The 20,090-nt window shown below is 43.4% G+C and overlaps 1 protein-coding gene across 1 annotated transcript in view; it reads left to right on the top strand.

The window, feature by feature from the left end:
• Positions 1 to 20,090, top strand: part of RGS12 (regulator of G protein signaling 12) — a 174,815-nt gene that overhangs the window by 6,730 nt on the left and 147,995 nt on the right. The window contains exon 2 of the mRNA XM_026648073.1: positions 12,078 to 14,042. Within this exon, the coding sequence (XP_026503858.1) occupies positions 12,183 to 14,042 (1,860 nt within the window). The 5' untranslated portion in view covers positions 12,078 to 12,182. The remainder of the gene's footprint in view (positions 1 to 12,077; positions 14,043 to 20,090) is intronic.

Here is a 20,090-nt window from a genome sequence, read left to right as displayed (position 1 = left end):
GGGCTCCCCACCCCAGCTCACCTCTGCTACGCCCCCTCCCCAAGCACGCCGCCCCCGCCGGCAATGACAATAATTGCATGGAGCGACTGCTGCGCTGGGAGAGGGAGTCTGAGCCGCATGTGTCAGCGCACCACCAGCAGCCCAGCCCAGGAACGCTGTAAAAAAAAAAATTGGGGGCACCGCTTTTTGGCGCCCCCAAATCTTGGCGCCCTAGGCAACCGCCTAGTTTGCCTTAATGGTAGCACTGGCCCTGGTTGGGTGTCTTCTAAACTTTCCCTCATTATAACATCTACATATGTTAAATAACTGCGGAGATAGAATGCAACCTTGGTATACACCTTTCTCAATGCTGCCATATTCTGATAGTGCATAGTTCATTCAGGTTGCTGCTTTCTATCTCCAATATAGGCTTTTTATTAGTTGTGTATCTTGAAAGTCAGTATTCTTCAAGAATACTATCATCAACCTTTTGTATTGGATTTTATCAAATGCCTTCTCAGAATCTACAAAGCACATATAAATTTCCTTTTGCACTTTGATCGCACACTCAGATAAGGTCCTCAGGGAAAGATTGCCTTCCTTATGCCTGCTCTTGAGGAGAAACCAAACTAACTTCTACTAATTCTTGAGGTATACCTCCACTACTTAACTATATTTTGGCAAAGCAATTCCTTCTGATACAGATATTAGCAGTATGTTTTTCTAATAATGAGATATTAGTGAACATTCATACTTAAAAATACTATCTCAATCCAGTTCCCAATGAAGCACTGTCCACAAAACAAAAAATGCCTCTGTTAGTGGCACCATTTTTGTCATTCTCAGAAAAGAGGCCAAAGATTTAATAAGTGTGGAAACTAAAGGAATTCCCACTCCTGCAGATTGTCCCTACAGAATAGAATTGGTATATTGGCAGTGCAGTGTGGAAAAGCTGCTGTCTTTGCTGTACCAGTACCTTTCACAAGAATCAAGTTAATGCATGCAAATTTAGAGCAAGAATACACACACACAACACACTCCCCCCTCGCCCCCCACCTGCCAAGCACTCTGGTGGTGCCCACTCAAATAATTTTTGCTGAGGGTCTGCTGATGTTTTTGCTATCACCGTTTCTTTCAGTTGTGTCATTTGGCTGTAAATATGCCACATTTCAGCAGTGACCAAAAAAGTTTTGATTTTTGAGAGCTCTGTGGAGGCATACTTTGGCAAAGGAGTGCCGCCTGTTTCTCAACAGAGGTAGTTCTGCATTGATGTACTTTAGAGTCCTGTCCAGTTCTTGGATAGAAAAAAATGTGTCTATAACCTGGAGTAGGGGAGGAAAATATCAACCTTGGAACACTTTACCTCAACAGTTTCTCCTCTCCCCCCCTCTCCTCTCCTCTCCCCGCTACAGACAGACAGACAATCAATTGTAAGGTTGCATGGGTAACAGACTTTCAAGATGAGCTGAATACTCAGCACTATAGACCTGATTTTCACATACTCCCTCCTGGCCCACTGGAGCTATTTCTTAAATTAATTTCGGAATATATCTCCTATTTCTATTTGCTCTTTTTTATTGTCGTGAGTTAACAGGAGCAGATGCATGAAATAAGTCAAATACATGCGTTATTCCCCCCTCCTCCCCATTATAGGGTGACCAGATGACAAAGATGAAATATCGGGACGGGGGGACGGCAGAGGGGGAAAAAAAAAAAAAAACCCTGCCGGAGCGGCACAACCCCGTCTCCATCCGACTCTATGGTGGCCATAACAGCTGAGCGCACCCCAGCCCGGAGCTGCCAAGCCCACGTGCTGCGCTAGATCCCTGGGGCAGCCTGGCTCGCTTCCCGGCCGCCCTCCCCGGCCGGGCCGGGCTGCTCCGTGAGCCATGGGCGCGGTGCAGGAGACCCAGGCCTGCCTCGCCTTCTACCGGGGGCTCAGGCGGAGGGAGCCGCTGCGGGATCTCTGCCGGGCCATGCTCACCTTCCTGGAGAAGCTGGACTGCAGCAGTTCACAGGGTGAGTGCTGGGGGCCACCCCCTCCCTCCAGGCTTGCGCCGCCATACAGCTGATCAGCGCAAGCCTGGGAGGGAGGAGGAATGCGGCGTGCTTGGGGAAGAGGCAGGGCCAGGGTGGGGATTTGGGGAGGGATCCAATGGGGCAGTGAGGGGCATGGCTGGGGGCAGGGCCAGGGCAGGGATTTGGGGAGGGATCCAATGGGGGAAGGAGGGGGCGGGGCTGGGGAGGCGAGGGCCCCTCCGGGCTCCGCCTGTGCGCCGGAGCAGAGGGCAAAATTGCTTGTTTGTCCAGTGTCCCGACCGAACATTGGTCGGGACGCGGGACAAACAAGCAAATATCGGGACAGTCCCGATAAAATCGGGAGGTCTGGACACCCTACCCATTAGAGTGTTTGAGAATGAGCAGGAAAGCTACAGTGGAAATGCAGACATCTGGAAAACAACAGTGAAAATGCAAAAATGGCAGTGTGAGGAAATGTAATGTTTGTAGGAGACAGGTACAGTCCAAGGACAATTGCAACCCAGATTCTGTCTCTATTTGCGCTGTGTTGTGCCTTGAATCTCACAGCAGGTTGATCACAAATGTAAACAAGAATGTATGCTGTCAGAGAACTTGCAAGTTTTACTTCTGATTCAAAGATTCTACCACTTTCTGTATACCATTTTGTAGTTCAGCAACAAGGACAATGTGGTTTATGAGACAAATTCTTGCTTGTTTACACTGGTATAAACTAACTTCTGCAGCCGTGTAAATCCACTGCTATTCTCAAACTGTGGGTCGGGACCCCAAAGTGGGTCGCAATTCCATTTTAATGGGGTTGCCAGGGCTGGCTTAGACTTGCTGGGGCCCAGGGCCAAAGCCCGAGCCCCAACACCCGAGGCCGAAGCCTGAGGATTTCAGCCCTGCGTGTTGGGACTCAGGTTACAGGCCCTCCGACTGGGGTTGAAGCCCTTGTGCTTCAGCTTTGCCGCCGCCTTCCCCCCACCCCCACTCCCCCCGCATGGGGCAGTGGGGCTCGGGTGGGCTCAGGCTTCGGTCCCCCCTCCTGAGGTTGTCTAGTAATTTTTATTGTCAGAAGAGGGTCGCAGTGCAATGAAGTTTGAGAACCCCTGCACTACTGTAACAGCTGCATTTAGCTCATATGTACACAAGGAAATGTTTCTTTCTGTACGGTGATACAAAGTTTTCAAGGTAATAAAACACCATATGCAGTCTCATTTACTGAGCTGAAAAAATATTCCAATGTCAATACAATTTGTGAAACCTTTTATCAAATTACGGTAGTAACTTTTTATTGTTATTAGTCCTTAACAGGGATACGGAAATGTCATAAAATTATACTTTTTTGCATGGGATCATATTACCATTTATGTTTTCCAAAGGGTATTTAATTAATGGGCCTCTTTTGCTCATAACATGCATGCATTACCCCCAGTAGCATTTTCGAAAATGTGAGGGAATTTCCTCTGCAGGTATCTTCGTGTTCAGTGAGTGGTTATTTTGATAGCAACCATGTCATCCTACTTACTGATGTCATCAGAACCCTACGACAAAATTAATTTAAAATATAATTTAATTTAAAAAAATCAGTAACATGCTGCAACCGTTTTTGTACGTACTCTAAATGGATTAAAAACTGTTTTAGTTCCAAATAAATAAAACATAGTGCACTAACTTAGAAGTTATTACAGTACAGTAATATAATGGAGATAATTGGATGTACATTAATATTTTAGGAAACTCAAGAGTGTGGCCTAATTGAAGTAGGATATTCCTCTTCTTAAGGCATAGAACTGGGTGTAAGGTAGCCTGGGTTCTGTTTTCTGCCACTGATTCCTAACAAAGGTGGTGTGAGATTAATTAATGTTTGTAAAGCACCTTTTATCCCTTGGATGGAAGGCATTATGTAAGTGAAAAGTATTAGGCTTTGTCTACACTGCCAATTGAACGACAAAACTTTAGTCATTCGCAGGTGCTTAAAAAAGGCCCCCCCCCCCCCGAAAGACACAAGTTTTGCCCCGGCAAGTGGCAGTGTAACCGTCTCGTTGTCGGCAGGAGTGCTTACAGTAGGGGATGGAAGTATTTTTTTGGCAAAATTGCTGACAAACAGCGTTTACACTGCCCGACTTGTAGAAACGCGGCTGTGTCACTAAAAGCTATGTAGTGTAGATAAAGCCTTAATGTGTGTTTGTTAAAGCTAAATTATTTTCTTGATTCCTAGAAAGGCTATCATGGCAGCTAGATAATTACTATATTAACACATTACTTACAGAAACCACTCTGCACTGACAAATTACAACTGGAATCTACAGAGATGATAAAAAACAATGTTGACCCGTTGGCCTGGTCTACACTGGGAGGGGAGTGGTGGAATCGATCTAAGTTGCGCAACTTGAATAACGTAGCTGAAGTCGACGTACTTAGATCTGCTCACCTCAGTGTCTTCACTACGGTGAGTCAACTGCTGCCTCTCCCCCGTCGACTCTGCCTGTGCCTCTTGCCGAGCTGAAGTACAGGAGTTGACGGGAGAGCGCTCGGGGATCGATTTATCATGTCTAGACTAGATGCGATAAATCGATCCCCGCTGGATCGATCGCTGCCCACCGATCCGGCTGGTAGTGAAGACATACCCTTAGTCAAAAGAAAACAATTTAAAAACCAAAAATAAAGCTAAATTGATATTTTACATGGTGGTTTGAAGCCGGTCATATTTCGGATCTGGAAGTCCTCTAAAGGGAGCACATCCTAGAGTTGAGTCTTCAACTGAGTCTTTTTCCAATTCAGGATAATTCATTTCCAAGTACCAATCGCAAGAGGGTGAGACGCAATCTCTGACCATTTAAATACTTCTTTCATTATTAGAGTAGTGAAATAACTAACATACTTTAAAAGCTAGACCTGAGATGCCATGAATGTTTTTTGTTTTGTAAAGCATTTAAAGTTTCAGATGCTGCAAGCACAAATGTCACTCTTGGCAAAAGAATGTGTACATGTATTTATATATTGCTGTCCATGTTCAAAGTGCTTTACCAATTTTAGTCTAAGTACATGCCAGGAGGTCAAATTATGACTAAAGTTTGAAATTCTTGATTCTTTGTTTTTTAATGATCAACCATAAAAATAATATTTACGAAGGTCATCTATGGCCATTCCAATGTGGATGCACCTGATCTTGGAAGCTAGTAAGTGTTGGGTACTTACCGGTACTTAAGGTAAAAAATATCCATTAATTTTGTGTGCTTGATTTGAGACATCTAGGACCTGATTTTTTTAGGGTACTTAGAGTTATATAGCACTTTATTTGTTCAAAGCACAGCTCCCTTTGACTTCAGTTGCAGTTGTGAGTGTTCTGCATGCCTGCAAATCACACACCAGAGCAGGGCTGATAAAATTGATTTAAAAAATCAGAATATTCTAATTAATAAAGTATTTTTTTTAAATAAAAGCCTATTTGAAATTATGACAACTGCTATTAAGACCTAAACTTGCTAAAATCTATGAAAATAATTTAAATAAAAAAAAATCAAGCAATATGTGTTTGCTGCTAAAATTTTAAAGAAAATCAAACCACTGAAGTGGAGCAGTTTCTAGCTAAGTACCTGGAACCATAGTTTGTTGAAGTGCTAAACCAGCTTTTGACAGCAGTAGCCTTTTCTGCAGGTAGAGAGAGAATATATTTTTTTAATTTCACTTTATTCAGTTGAGAAACCTATTGGGAGTTGAAAAAGTAGGAAAAGACTTTTTTTCTCTTCCAGTCTCTGAATAAAAGTTAGGTGTGAGGGGATGAAATCTATCGCTTCTAAAAACTTGAAGGACATGGTGACCAGAAACAATCAATTCAGTTCACTAACTATAGATAACATCCTTTGTTTAATACATCTGTTAGTTTAAAATGCACAACAGGTTTTGATATTTTTCCTTTAGGTATGCAGCACATTTAAGATCATATTATTTAACTAATAAAAAACAGTTTTAGAATGCTCTTTGTGCATTTTTAGTTGAGTTCTAGTTTCCACCCAAATGCATTTTGACATAAATCATGAGTAAAAAAATAATCCTCCAGTAAATAGAAAATGGTGAATGACATTTCTTAACTTACGTACTTTTTTGTATTTTTTATTATCTGAAATCTAAATTAAGCTATAATTGGTTAAATAAATGTGTATCAATATAGTGTATCTTCCTGCAAAACAGTACTCATAAATTGTTCGCCCTCTATAATACTGATAGAGAGAGATGCACAGCTGTTTGCCCCCCCAGGTATTAACACATACTCTGGGTTAATTAATAAGTAAAAAGTGATTTTATTAAATACAGAAAGTAGGATTTAAGTAGTTCCAAGTAATAGCAGACTGAACAAAGTGAATTACCAAGTAAAATAAAATAAAACACGCCAGTCTAAGCCTAATACAGTAAAAAAACTGAATACAGATAAAATCTCACCCTCAGAGATTTTCAATAAGTTTCTTTCACTGACTGGATGCCTTCCTGGTCTGGGCACAATCCTTTCCCCTGGTACAGCCCTTGTTCCAGCTCAGGTGGTAGCTAGGGTATTTCTTATGATGCCTCCTTTGTTCTGTTCCACCCACTTATATATCTGTTGCATAAGGCGGAATCCTTTGTTCCTCTGGGTTCCCACCCCTCCTTCTCAATGGAAAAACACCAGGTTAAAGATGGATTCCAGTTCAGGTGACATGATCACATGTCACTGTAAGATCCCAAGCCTTCATTCCTCCCAGCCTGACTCACAGGAAGGCCTACCTGCAAACAGAGCCATCAAGATTCCAAACCACCATTAATGGCCCACACTTTGCATAATTACAGTAGGCCCTCAGAGTTATATTTTATATTTCTAGTTTCAGGTACAAGACTGATACATTTATACAAATAGGATGACCACACTCAGTAGATTATAAGCTTTGTAATGATACCTTACAAGAGACCTTTTGCATGAAGCATATTTTAGTTATATTATATTCACACTCATCAGCATACTTTCATAAAATCATATAGAGTGCAACGTCACCAGGGATTTTTATTTCCTTCCCCCAGCATTCAAACTGATGGGACAGGTGTTTGAGCCCCGTCTCCTCTTAATGGGTGTGCGTGTAGGGCAATCAGCAAAGTCTTAGTCCTTTTGTGACAGATTTTCGTTACCAATCTGCCTGGGCCACAGGATCTTTTTTGGGGAGGAGATGACGAGGCACACCAAGTGTCTACATTTTAAACCTTTATTGATAAAATAATAAAATAACATCAGAGAGTGCTGGAAACGCTCCCACATCACTGAGGGGAAGAAAGAAAGCATTAATGCTCCAAGCCCTAACCCACTTTCATACTCCCACACGTGCAACCCAGACTGGCCAAGTCTGGGTGTAACGTCAGAAGAAGTGGGGGGGGGGGAGGGGGAGGTGGATGGGAGTGCTATCTTGGGCCCAGGCCATCCAAGAATCTGCTGTGCTCTCCGAGTTGCTTTAGCTCTCAGGAGGGTTTTTAAGTCCTGGGCTCCTTGGGGGTGGGGTTCGTTCAGGGCCTTTTGTTCCTGGTGTTCTTTGTACCAGTCCAAACAGGTTTGCTGTGGCCTCCCTGGTTTCCCAAAACATCCCGGCTCCGGAGACTGTTTTCCCTTCTGTTGGCCTTTGCTGTTGCCGTTTCATTCGCTCTCACTGTTCTCGCTGTTATCTCTGCAGCTCTGCTCAACTTATTTCTTCTCTTCTCCTGGCTGGGCGGGGGGGTTGGACTTCCCCCTTCTGTCTTGGTAGGTAGCAGCTGGCCTTGGGCTGGAGTCAGCTTCTTATCTTCGGACTGAGCTTGCTAGCTGCAGCGTTGAGTTAACCCGTTCTCTGCTTTCTTCTTTCTTCCCCCCACCCCTCCTCGGCCTCTCGTAAACCTGCAAAGGAATCTTCCATTCTCCATTCACACACCTTTAACCCTCCCCAAAATGCTTTGCAATGCTTGCAACAGTGTTAGCAATATACAGTGCTGATCTACCTTCCCAGGGGACTCCCTAAGGGGAGAGGGGCAATTGGGTTGTGACACTTCGATGTTTCACAATGGCTCATTTTGGTTTCTTTGGGCCTTCTTGTGTGCAGGATGAGCACTTTATGTTAATTAATGCTTCTTTCCTGGTTGGTGAGTTACAGAGGCTTACGCTGCAAACACTCAATATAACTTTATACCATGGGATACAAATGTTGTAAGTGAGATCAAGACAAGCTTGAAAGCTTGTCTTTCTCACCAACAGAAGTTGGTCCAATAAAAGATACACTCACCGTGTCTCACCAATACATGCAGCATCCTACAAGCATTTCATCAAGTCTAAATACATTCTTATAAACTTAACATCTATTTTAATAATGCTAACACATAGGTGAGCCAGATTGGTTTCCAGCTATGCATTTGTCAGTGTTCAGTGAGACTTGGGGGCCTTGGCATAGCCTGGCACTTTGTCTGCCAGCGTCACACACATCTGTAGCTTGTAGTGTAGATGAAAACTTAGTCACAGGGATTTATTTGTATACCTTAGGGGACACCATGATTGAGATCAAGCAAAATAACCTCAATTATTAACCATGTCTATTTTATTAGAAAGGAAAACAAAACATAAAAGAACACAAGTAACAGTACACCAATGATAGACTGATTACTTGTGTTACAATCTCTTCTGTATGTGTGTTTGTGGAGAGCTTTTAACAGAGATTATAACTATGACCCTACCAAATTCATGGTCCATTCTGGTCAATTTCATGACCAGAAGGATTTTTAAAATTGCAAATTTCACAATTTCAGCTATTTAAATCTGAAATTTCATGGTGTTATAATTGTAGGGGTCCTGACCCACAAAGGAGTTTTGGGGGGGTCGTAAGGTTATTGTAGGGGGAGTTGCGGTACTGCTACCCTTACCACTGCTGCTGGTGGTGGCGCTGCCTTCAGAGCTGGGCAGCTGGAGAGCAGCTGCTGCTGGTTGGGAGCCCAGCTCTGAAAGCAGAGCTGCCACCAGCAGCAGTAGTGCAGAAGTAAGGATGGCATGGTATAGTATTGTCACCCTCACTTCTGGGTTGCTGCCTGCGGAACTGAGCCTTCAGTCAGCAACCACCACTCTCCGGCTGCCCAGCTCTGAAGGTAGCAGCGCAGAAGTAAGGGTGGCACGGTATGGTATGATATTGCCACCCTTACTTCTGCACTGCTGCTGGCGGGGCGCTGCTTCAGAGCTGGGTGCCCGGCCAACATCTGCTGCTCTCCAGCTGCCCAGCTCTGAAGGCATGCAGAAGAAAGGGTGGCAATACTGTGACCCCCTGCAGCTCCCTTTTTGGTCAGGGCCCCCAATTTGAGATACTTTGGTCTCCCCCGTGAAATCTGTATAATATAGGGTAAAAGCACACAAAAGACCAGATTTCACAGGGGGAGACCAGATTTCAAGGTCTGTGATATGTTTTTCATGGCCATGAATTTGGTAGAGCCCTAATTATAACCTTGAAAGTGGACTGCCTTTGGGGGGTGGGGCATACTTTGGTAAGTTAAGACCAATGAATATTGTTTCCCTAAATTATTGTGAATTCAGTCTTGGTATCTTACTAGATACTTAAAAACTGTTTGGGCAAAATAGTGTATGGGCAAAATAATTTGCTTACGGGCAGGTAGTACCCTGTCTAGTTATTAATAAGAACAACAACCAGTCAGTTTATAGATGGGCAACGTAAGCAATCTTAACTAAATCCTATGAAATTGAAAAAAAATATTTAAATTTGTTGCTTAAAAGAAGCCATTTAAGGAGCTGTCTTGAGATGTGCCAATTATGAATATCACGAACCTTATATCCTACTATTTTTGTTTACTAATATTTAGCCCCATCTCCTCCCAGAATTCATGGACTAATAATCATTTGGTGATTAACAGGAGAAACTGTTGGTATTTTAAGTTACAACAGCATTTTTATATCCCAGTAAAATGATAGGAGTTTTAATCTAATCCCTTGTCAGTGTCTTAGTTAACTTTTTCTCACCAATCCATGTTGAAATGTTGGGAGGTTTCCTTGGTTTTGGTTTCTTCTTAGTCTTCTCCGTTTTTCTTAGCTCTTATGGCAGCTTGCTTGTAGAGATGGACAGGATATACTGATAAGTGCTTGCTGTTTAAGCAGGATAGCAGAGGTTGTGTGTGTCTGAGAAGTGCTCACTTCAGAGATTTTATACCCTTCTTCCTATTTCCATGAAATTATAGGAAAACACACCTCTTTCAGGCTTCTTTAGATTCAAAGCTTGTTGCTGTCACTCATTGGCTCCATTACTTGGGGGTTGGTTTAGGTGACACCTTCAGCTCTTGAATATGCAGTCTGTTTAATGAATGCACAATGTTTCTAATTGATTTTGTTTTTGTGGCAGAAAAGCATCAGACAACTTTTAAAGGTAGTTTTAACTGTCTTTTTATTCAGTCAATTTTCTGAGATGTTTCTTCAATTTTAACAGTTTAACAGGAAATGAAATTCTGTTTCTGAAAAGTCCAAACACGCCTGTTCTTTATATAAAGTTTTCAGTTTTTAAAACAGTCTTTCAATATTAAATAATTCTTAAAGAGAGTCATTAGTTTAAATAGTTATTTAAAAAAAGTTGTTTATTCTACATGGCAGTTTTTGGAAAGATTATTCTTCTTGTCTTCCTGAGTTGGGTGAGAGTTGCTTGAGCACTGTGAGTAATTAATTTTCCTATTAATATAAATATTCTATATTTAAATATTCTTACATTAGTAATTAGTTTAGTAAGGTCATTACATTCTGTGCTGGTACATAAAGCATTTTACTATTACATAGTAATTATATTAGGAGCTTTTTGTTTAGCTAACATATTTGCAAGTATACATTTCACAAAGGTGTTTGTCATTTCAACGTATAAGAAATAAACATATAAGGTTTTAAACACATCCAACTACATGTTTTTCCTAGAGACTTCTCTGAATCAAGTTTTTAGAATAATTATAAAATTATTTTCATCAAAGATATTTCTAGAATTCTTTGTGTAGTTTTACCCAGGTTTATTAATGCATCCTAAGTTTCTTTTCACAATCAGGTCTCTTCCTAAAACATGAATGTTGTACATAGTTTGTCTTCTTGAAATAAGGATTACGTTTGTATCAAGCTGGTATTTTACAGAAAGGGAGGTATCCTGGTCTAGATAAGACACTTTTAGGGGTTTGTCCCTTGACTAAGCTCCAGAGAGTTACAATCTGTTTGTTATAGCAATTAAACTTCTATTAACTATTTTGTACAAAGCACAAATTTAAATAACCAATCCATCTTTTAAATACAGCAAAAGAAAACGGTATAAAGATAAAGCAAGGTAAAGTTTAAAATGCAGCTACTCGTGGGGTAAAAACCATGGTTTTACGGCTAGGGAGGGCTATCTTTTCTGACATGTGCTCGTCCGTGGGTGATAGCATCAATTCTGAAATTTCTTTGGTTAACTTTAGCATTTTGCAACATAACTAGCTAAACATAATATGTGTTGTCCTATTTTCAATTATTATGGCTATAACATACTTGTGGCTCAGTGGTTCCCAAACTGTGGGTCATGATCTCAAATGGGGTCATGCTATCAGCATATGGGGTCATGGTGATCTCTAATGTGCAAAGGACGCCATTTTGCTCCGCTCAACATGACCTCTCGAATATGGTGCATGCAAGATCACGCTGAGAGAGGACACGATTTTGCTTTTCAAAATGGTGTTGTCCTTGCTTTCTGGGGTTCCATCAGGAAACGTAATTAAAATGGGGTTGTTCTGTCAAAAAATTGGGCGGGCCCTGTTGTAGCTATATCTTAACGTTCAGTAAACAAGTTGTAACAACTTAATATTTTAAAAGTTATAATTGTATCAATGTAATTTTTGCATCAACGTTGAGGTCTGTCCACCACAATTGTTCAGCTTTGCTTTGGTATTAATAAAGTAGCAAGAGATCATGATCCTATGCCAATATTTAATTATTTTGATATCTTTTATAGTAATTTTGATAAATGTATTCCCAAACACTAAGAAGAACAAAAAAGGAAAATATCAAGTATTAAATCAATTTTTATTTATTTATTCTTTAGGACTTCTGCAGATGAAGGAACTGGGATGCCAGGAAAGCACCTAAGTGAAACATGAATAAGAATTGCACTAATTAAGGGCTCCTCCTGTTCCAGAGATTAACCAAAATGTATAGACCAGGGGAAACAGTGAAACGCCGACTCAATATGCATGCTCCTCCTCGGATAAGAAGTGTGGAAGTTGCAAGAGGAAGAGCTGGCTATGGGTTCACCCTTTCTGGACAAGCTCCCTGTGTTCTTAGCTGCGTTATGAAAGGAAGTCCTGCAGATTATGTGGGACTTAAAGCAGGAGATCAAATATTTGCAATTAATGAAATTAATGTAAAACAAGCTTCTCATGAAGATGTGGTGAAACTAATAGGAAAATGTTCTGGAGTCTTGCACATGGTCATTGCTGAAGGCAACAGTCATATTGACTCATGTTCTAGTGATGAAGAAGTTGGTTTTTATGATGGGAAAGGATGGCTGAAGCCAAAGCCTGACTCTAAAGCCTTGGGTATAAATAGAGCGGAGAAGGTTGTTGAAGAAATGCAATCTGGTGGAATTTTCAACATGATCTTTGAAAATCCTAGTTTTTATGCTGGTAATGCAGAGAATTCAGTACCAAAACAAAGATCCCTTTCTGAGACTGCTGCTACTAAATTTGAAACTGGACATGAAAGTATAAATAACAATCCTAATCTACTTTCAAAGGAAGAAATATCCAAAGTGTTGCATGATGATTCAGTTTTTCAAATTGGACTGGAAAATCCAGAAGACTTTGGGTTAGATGCAAGTATTTTAAATGTTGCTATGGTGGTAGGTTACCTAGGCTCGATTGAACTTCCTTCAACAAGCTCAAATCTGGAAAATGACAGTTTGCAGGCTATTCGGGGATGTATGAGACGCCTTCGGGCAGAACAGAAAATCCATTCATTGGTGATGATGAAGATTATGCATGACTGTATTCAGCTCTGCAGTGACAAGTCTGGTGTAGTGGCAGAATATCCTGCAGAGAAACTGGCATTTAGTGCTGTGTGCCCTGATGATAGAAGATTTTTTGGGCTAGTTACCATGCAGACAAATGATGATGCAAGCTTGGCTCAGGAAGATGAAGGGGTTCTGAGGACATCTTGTCACGTGTTCATGGTGGATCCAGAATTATTTCATCATAAAATTCACCAAGGTATAGCAAGACGTTTTGGACTGGAGTGTACGGCAGATCCAGACACAAATGGCTGTTTAGAATTTCCAACGTCATCTCTACCTGTTCTTCAATTTATCTCTGTCCTCTATAGGGATATGGGTGAGCTGATTGAGGGAATGCGAGCAAGAGCTTTTCTTGATGGCGATGCAGATGCTCATCAGAATAACAGTACAAGCAGCAACAGTGATAGTGGTATTGGAAATTTTAACCAAGAAGAAAAAAGCAATAGAGTTTTGGTGGTTGATTTAGGAGGCAATCCAAGTAAACATATTCCTAATAGTATATGGGAAAATCCAGTTGGAAGGGGACAGAATCAACATGCTTCCCATTGGAATGGCTTCTGTCAAGAACAAGAAGGAAACACTCATTTAGAAATAATTCAGAATGACAAATCACAAAATTTAAGTAAGCACTTAAGTCCTTCAGCTCGTATTGAAGTTCCACTAGTTTCTTCTCGAAATTCAGTGCCGCCATCCAAGAAAAGTATTGTAGGCATAGGCAATCAGAGATGGTTGCCTGTTCATGTCTTACAAGAATGGCAACATGGAAATGCCAGTGACCAGGAGTCTTATACAGATTCTACAGATGGCTGGTCAAGTATTAACTGTGGTACTCTTCCCCCTCCAATGAATAAGATTCCAGCTGACAGATATAGAGTTGATGGCAGCTTTGGTCAGCCCCAATTAACATCCCATACAAATGAATGGTCTAAGAATGTTTTTTGCACACACAAGAAGTTTGGCCCTCAACACAATATTAGAAAGTCTAAAGAAGCTAAAAAGGTAAGAATGTTCATATATAGGGTACTGCAAAACACTCTGAAGTTACACTGTTACATATGTTTAATAAAACTTTTAAGTTGTGTAACTTTTGTAATTATAAAATTGTACATAGAGGTGTTAATATGGGGACCTTCTGAGCTATTCTTCTCACCCTCCTCCTTTGTCATCTCTGCAATTGCCACAAATGGGGAAGGCTTAATAATATCCTCTTGCATTAAAAATATCTGTTAATTAATTTCCAGACACAAAAGAAGTTAAGATGAAGTTAAAGTTGAGAGAATATTTCAGTAACTTAAGGATAAAACACTGTACAAAGAACATTGTTGGGAAAAACCAACCTTTTTAAAAAGGAAATTCAGAGTAGAGGTAAAATTTAAATACAAATACTTGAAGAAGTAGAAAGTCAAAGGTAAACTTACTTTACTATTTCAAACTTCCAGACTTTTAATACCTTTATTTTGCTAATGACAATGTTCGTGTAAGGATTTTCACAGATGTGTGTCTATCATAATTTAATCTCTACAGAGTTTTTGTTTGGGAGTTACTTTAGTTTTTAAAATAGTCATAACATCAGACAGGAAGAGAAGGCATGGGGTGTGGAACCAACACTTGCCACTGTTTCTGCAGACTTCCTGAGATCTGCAGGAAGGGAGCCCTAATCCTGTGCACCTCTTGAGAACTTTTGCAGGGGAGCCTCTCTCATGTGAATCTAAGGAGTTTCACAGGAGTAGAGTTCTGACAGGGTATCTTACGAGGATTTTTGGGAGCTCCCCCACCCTCTGCAAGCCTTTAGGCACCCCAGGAGCTTTAGGCTACCAATGCTTATTAAACTCCTAGGAGTGACTGTGAGACTCCTAATAAGCCTAGTGAGGATTGCATGCAGGAGGGAAGCCTCTAAACTAATCTAAGGCTTGTAGGAGGCAGCGGTGTGAGGCTCTGATGAGTCCATATGGAATCTGCTTAAGGGCTGCAGTGGAAGTGAAATGGCCCCTGCTCTGCTGTTGCCCCCAGGCCTCCTTCCCCACTCTGTGCTGCCTGCATGCCACTTCCGTGCTGCCCTGCCATATCTCCTTTCTTCACTGTTCCATCAAACTTGAGGCTCTTGCGTGCCCCAGGCCTCTTGTGGAATTGCTAAGGAACTGTAGGAAAAGAACACCCCAGGAGCTCTGAAAAAGTATGGGGATGCTGGGACTGACAGTTTCCATTTTCATTTTTGAAGCTGGGTCTGGCAAAAAAGCAGGCTTGTATAATTGTGATGACCACCACTATTCTAACTTCAATTTTGGTGGGAAAATACTCCTTCTTCTTTGATGCTTGCACGTGTCCATTTCAGTGTAAGTATTTGTGCGCCCACACAGTTGCCAGAAATTTTCCCATGGGAGTATCCATTGGGTTGGCTCTGGCGCCTTCTGGCATTGCACACTGGTATAAGGCCTTGCTGACCCTGCCATCCTTCAGTTCCTTCTTACCGCCCATGACAGTTGCTGGAGCCTCTCATTGCTTAGGCAATCTCATCCCTTAATGGTTTTTCTCAAATTTTAGTGTAAATTGTTAGTAGTTTGTTAGTTTTAGATAGCAGCTTTGTCCTTCGTCCTGGTGCCGAGGCATGCCTCGGTTGACGGGGTTTCAACCTTGTGCTGCATGCAACAAGTCTATGCCTTTGAGCGACCCACACTCGAGCTGTCTCGTGCTTAGGGGAAACTCATAGGAAAGACCGTTGTCTAATTTGTAAGGCGTTTAAGCCTTGGTCCCAGAAAAACCACGCTGTTTACTTGAAGGACCTACTCATGGAGGCAGCCTTAAGACCGGCCTTGGAGCCGCGGTTGGACTTGGCACTGAGCACCTCAGCCTTGGTGCAGAGTGCTCCTCCATCTCTGAGTGCTCCTCGGCACCAATTATCTTCGCTGGTGCCTAAGAAGAAACACTGCAAGCACTTGGCGAAGAGCTGGTCTCTGGTGCCTAAGGAAAAGGAGGACAGGGACAGAGCAAGACCTGTGTCGGGCTGTTCTTCATCCCTGGCACTGCATCGTCAGGTGCCCACTGCCCTGGTTCAGTAGTGTCCTATGACTCCCACTCAAGACCAGCATACTGGTCAATTTGCGGTCCTATCGACCCCCGAAGGGTTTACAACTGCAAGGGATCTTATCATCCTGCCAGTACCGGGCTCCCCAAAGGGTCAGGCTGATGTCCCCAAGCAGCAGGGAGTTTGTGCTGGCACATAGACTGGCATCACGCCAGCTGTCTAAAAGGGAAGCCAGCACTGACAGCATCAAGGTTCCCCAGGTGATCTTCTCTGGCACCTAGTGGCATGGCTCCGCCCTGGTTTCTGCGGCGCACCTCCTTGTCCTTTTCATCAGACTCAGAGGAGGAAGCATATTCCTATTGCCGAAGCGGCTGACCATGCTGCTCCCCGGGCCACTCCCACTCTTTCATGGCACCGAGCTCATCGGAACCTCTACCCATAGGGCCCAACCACCATGCAGTGGCCCTTTTAGGTTCCCACTGCTTCCAGGGACCCCTTCAAGATGATCTTTTTTGTTGTGTTGGAGGCCAGGGCACCCCCAGTACTGCACAGACACACCCCGGAACTGGACTCTAGTACCGAACATGGTACCAAACCCCAGGAGGAATACCCGCAGGCCCCTGCTGGGACTGATAGAGGCTCCCCATCTGGTTTTAGCCTCCTCATCGTCCTCTCCGGATGAGGCCACATGGCTCCTGGAGTTTACACTGCCGGATGACCATAAGTCGTGTCAAGACCTTTTGAAGCGGGTAGCCTCAAACCTAGGGGTCCAAGTGGAGGTGGTTAAGTAGGTGACACATGGCCTCCTAGACATCCTGTCACCAGTGGGTCCATCCAGAGTGGGCCTACTGCTACATGACACCATCACGGACTCTATTAAGGCCTTTCAGCAAACCCCTGCCTCCCTTCCGCCAACAGCAAAACGCTCAGTGTAAATACTTTGTTCTGGCTAAGGGGTACGAGTTCCTTTTCACACACCCCCGGGATCATTGGTGGTTGCGGCAGCCAATGAATGAGACCGCCAGGGTCAACCGGGCTCTATTCCCAAGTTGAAGGACCCTAAAAGGCTGGACCCCTTTGGGCGCAAGGCCTACTCCTCAGGGTTCCTGCAACTGCATATAGTAAACCAGCAGGCCTTGCTGGGGTGCTACAACTTCAACATGTGGGAGTTGTTGCTCAAATTCAATCACCTTCTTCCCCAGGACTCCAGACAAGAGTTTTTTCCTCCCTTGTCGAGGAAGAAAAAATGGTATCCTGGGCCTCCCTACAAGCAGCCTTGGACACTGTTACCTCTGTGGCCAGATCAATGGTGACCACTGTGACGATATGTAGGAGCTCCTGGTTGCAATCATCGGGGCTTCCTCAGGAGGTGCAACACACCATCCAGGACCTCCCTTTCGAGGGTTTGTCGCTCTTCTCAGAGCAGATGGATGCTAGGCTGCCTGCCCTTAAGGACTCAAAGGCAACTTTGAAGTGCTTGGGTCTCTGTGTACTGGCAGGTACAAGAAAACAATGCAGACCGCAGCAGTTACTTCAGACAGCCAGGCAGGACCAACAGATCCTCGCTGGATCCTGGGGATTGGTATGCCACCCTTGATCTAAAGGACGCTTACTTCCATATTGCAATTTTCCTTGGTCACAGACCTTTCCTAAGGTTTGTAGCAAACCAAAATCAATACCAGTTTCAGCTGCCTCACGGGTTTTCACAAAATGTGTAGCTGTAGTAGTGACCTTTATAAGGAAAACGGGAGTCCACATATTCCTATACCTCGACAACTGGCTGATCAAGGGCTGGTCCAGAGCTCAAATAAAGATCGACAAATGGATCATCCAATCAAGCTTCAATGCATTGGACTTCCAGAAGTCCACCCTAATCCCGGTCCACAGGATAGAGTTCATAGGGGCAGTACTTGAGTCGGTGCAAGCGAGAGCTGTACTTCCGAAGGACTGGTTCCTCAGAATCACGTCCCTGTTAAGATCTCTCCAAAGCCATCTGATCATGACCGCATAACAGTGTCTGAGCCTCCTGAGCCACATTGCGTTCTGCACCTACCTACTACAGCACACAAGGCTCCGACTCAGGCCTCTGCAAGCCTGGCTAACCACAGTCTGCTCCCCCTCTCGTCACCCCCTGGACTCGGTTCTCATAGTCCCGGCCCAGGTCCTAACCTCACTACAACGGTGGCTGGACAGGAGCACACTATGTGAAGGGGTCCCCTTCTCGAGACCTTGCCTATCCCTGTCGCTGTCATGCAATGCATTGGCCCTTGGCTGGGGGGCCCACTTAGGGCCTATCAGAACATAAGACCCAAGAAGAACTCTCCCTGCAAATCAATGTCAGGGAACTCAGGGCAGTACACCCACTTGACAGGCAAATCTGTTTCAGTCCTTACTGACAATACGATGGCCATGTTCTACATAAACAGGCAGGAGGGTGCACATTCTTCCTCCCTATGTTAGGAAGCAGTCTGCCTGCTTTTAAGTCTTCTTCATGTCTGCAGCTCTTTCTAGTCTACCTGCTTTTAAGACAGAAAGGGCTAGCAGCCATCTCAGCTTTCCATCCCAAGGTCGACAGTCGTTAGGTCTTTTCACATGACATAGTAGTCAGGTTCCTTAAGGGCCTGGAGAGGGTGTACCCACAGGTCAGGGATCCCACCTCTCTCTGGGATCTAAATCTGGTCCTGTCAAAGTTTTCCAGGACCCCTGTTTGAACCATTGGCAACATGCTCACTGCTACACCTCTCTTGGAAAATAGTGGCCATCACCTCAGCCAGACAAGTTCAGATCTCTGAAACCCTCATTTTGGCACCCCCATATATGTCTCTTTTTAAAGACAAGGTCCAATTGAGACTGCACCCATCGTTCCTCCCAAAAGTTGTATCTCAGTTCCATTGCAGTCAAGCAGTTTTTTTGCTGGTGTTCTACCCTAAACCGTATGTGAACAGGGAGGAACAGCGACTCCACTCATTAGATGTATGGCGTTTCCTGGCCTACTACATACAAAGGATCAAACCATTCCGCAGATCTACTCAGCTGTTCATAGCAGAAAGGATGAGAGGTCTCCCTGTTTCTGCACAAATAATGTCATCGTGGATCACTTAGTTTATCAAGACATGTTCCATGCTCGCTAACATACTGCCCCCATCTAACCTGACTGCTCACTCTACAAGATCTCAAGCCTCTTCCACTGCTTTCTTAGCGCAGGTACCAATTCAGGACATATGCAGGGCGGCAACCTGGTCATGGGTTCATATGTTCACCTCGCACTATGCCATTACACAACAGGCCAGAGATGAGACTGGCTTCGGCTGGACTGTGTTACAGTCAGCCTGCCCTCTGAAGCCACTCCGGGTCAACTTCTGAGTCACGTTGGAATGCACGTGTGCAAGCACTTGGAGAAGAAAAACTGGTTACTGATTTTTCTGTAACTGTTCTTCGAGATGTGCCGCACATGTCCATTCCAAAACCCACCCTGCATCCCCTCTTTGGAGGCCGTCGGTAAGAAGAAACCGAAGAAGGGCAGGGTTGGGAGGGCCTTATACCTGTGCTATGAGTGTGTGACACCAGAGGGTGCTAGAGCTGACCCAACGGATATCACTAAGGGAAAAATTTCTGGCAATTGTGCTTGGGGTGCACAGATACCTACATTGGAATGGGCATGTGCAACACATCTCGAAGAACAACAGTTACCAGAAAGGTTAGTAACTGTTTTTTTCCCCCCATTGACAAGCCCCCGTAGCAATCAATTCAGTTTTTTCTTCCTATGAGGAAAAGGTTTAGACGGATTGTCATGAAAGGGTAAACCTACAGCATTCATTTGATGGCTATTTTAAGATCATTGGAGCAGGCATGCCATTCTTGCATTACTATTTAAAATTTTCCCTTTTAAAACTGGAATTTAACCAACTAATCTTTGGTCACTAGATCTAGTCTAGATGAGTCCAGTAAACTCAGTTTTTATCTCTTTCCTTCTTTCAATATCAAATAGCAAAAAAGGCAGTTTGTTTTTAGTGTTAATGCAGGAA

This window comes from Terrapene carolina, unplaced genomic scaffold, assembly GCF_002925995.2.
Source record: "Terrapene carolina triunguis isolate 2854851 unplaced genomic scaffold, T_m_triunguis-2.0 Scaffold66, whole genome shotgun sequence".
Lineage (NCBI taxonomy): Eukaryota > Metazoa > Chordata > Testudines > Emydidae > Terrapene > Terrapene triunguis.
Note: the sequence above shows the minus strand (reverse complement) of the source record. Positions and strands in the feature narration are given on the sequence as shown.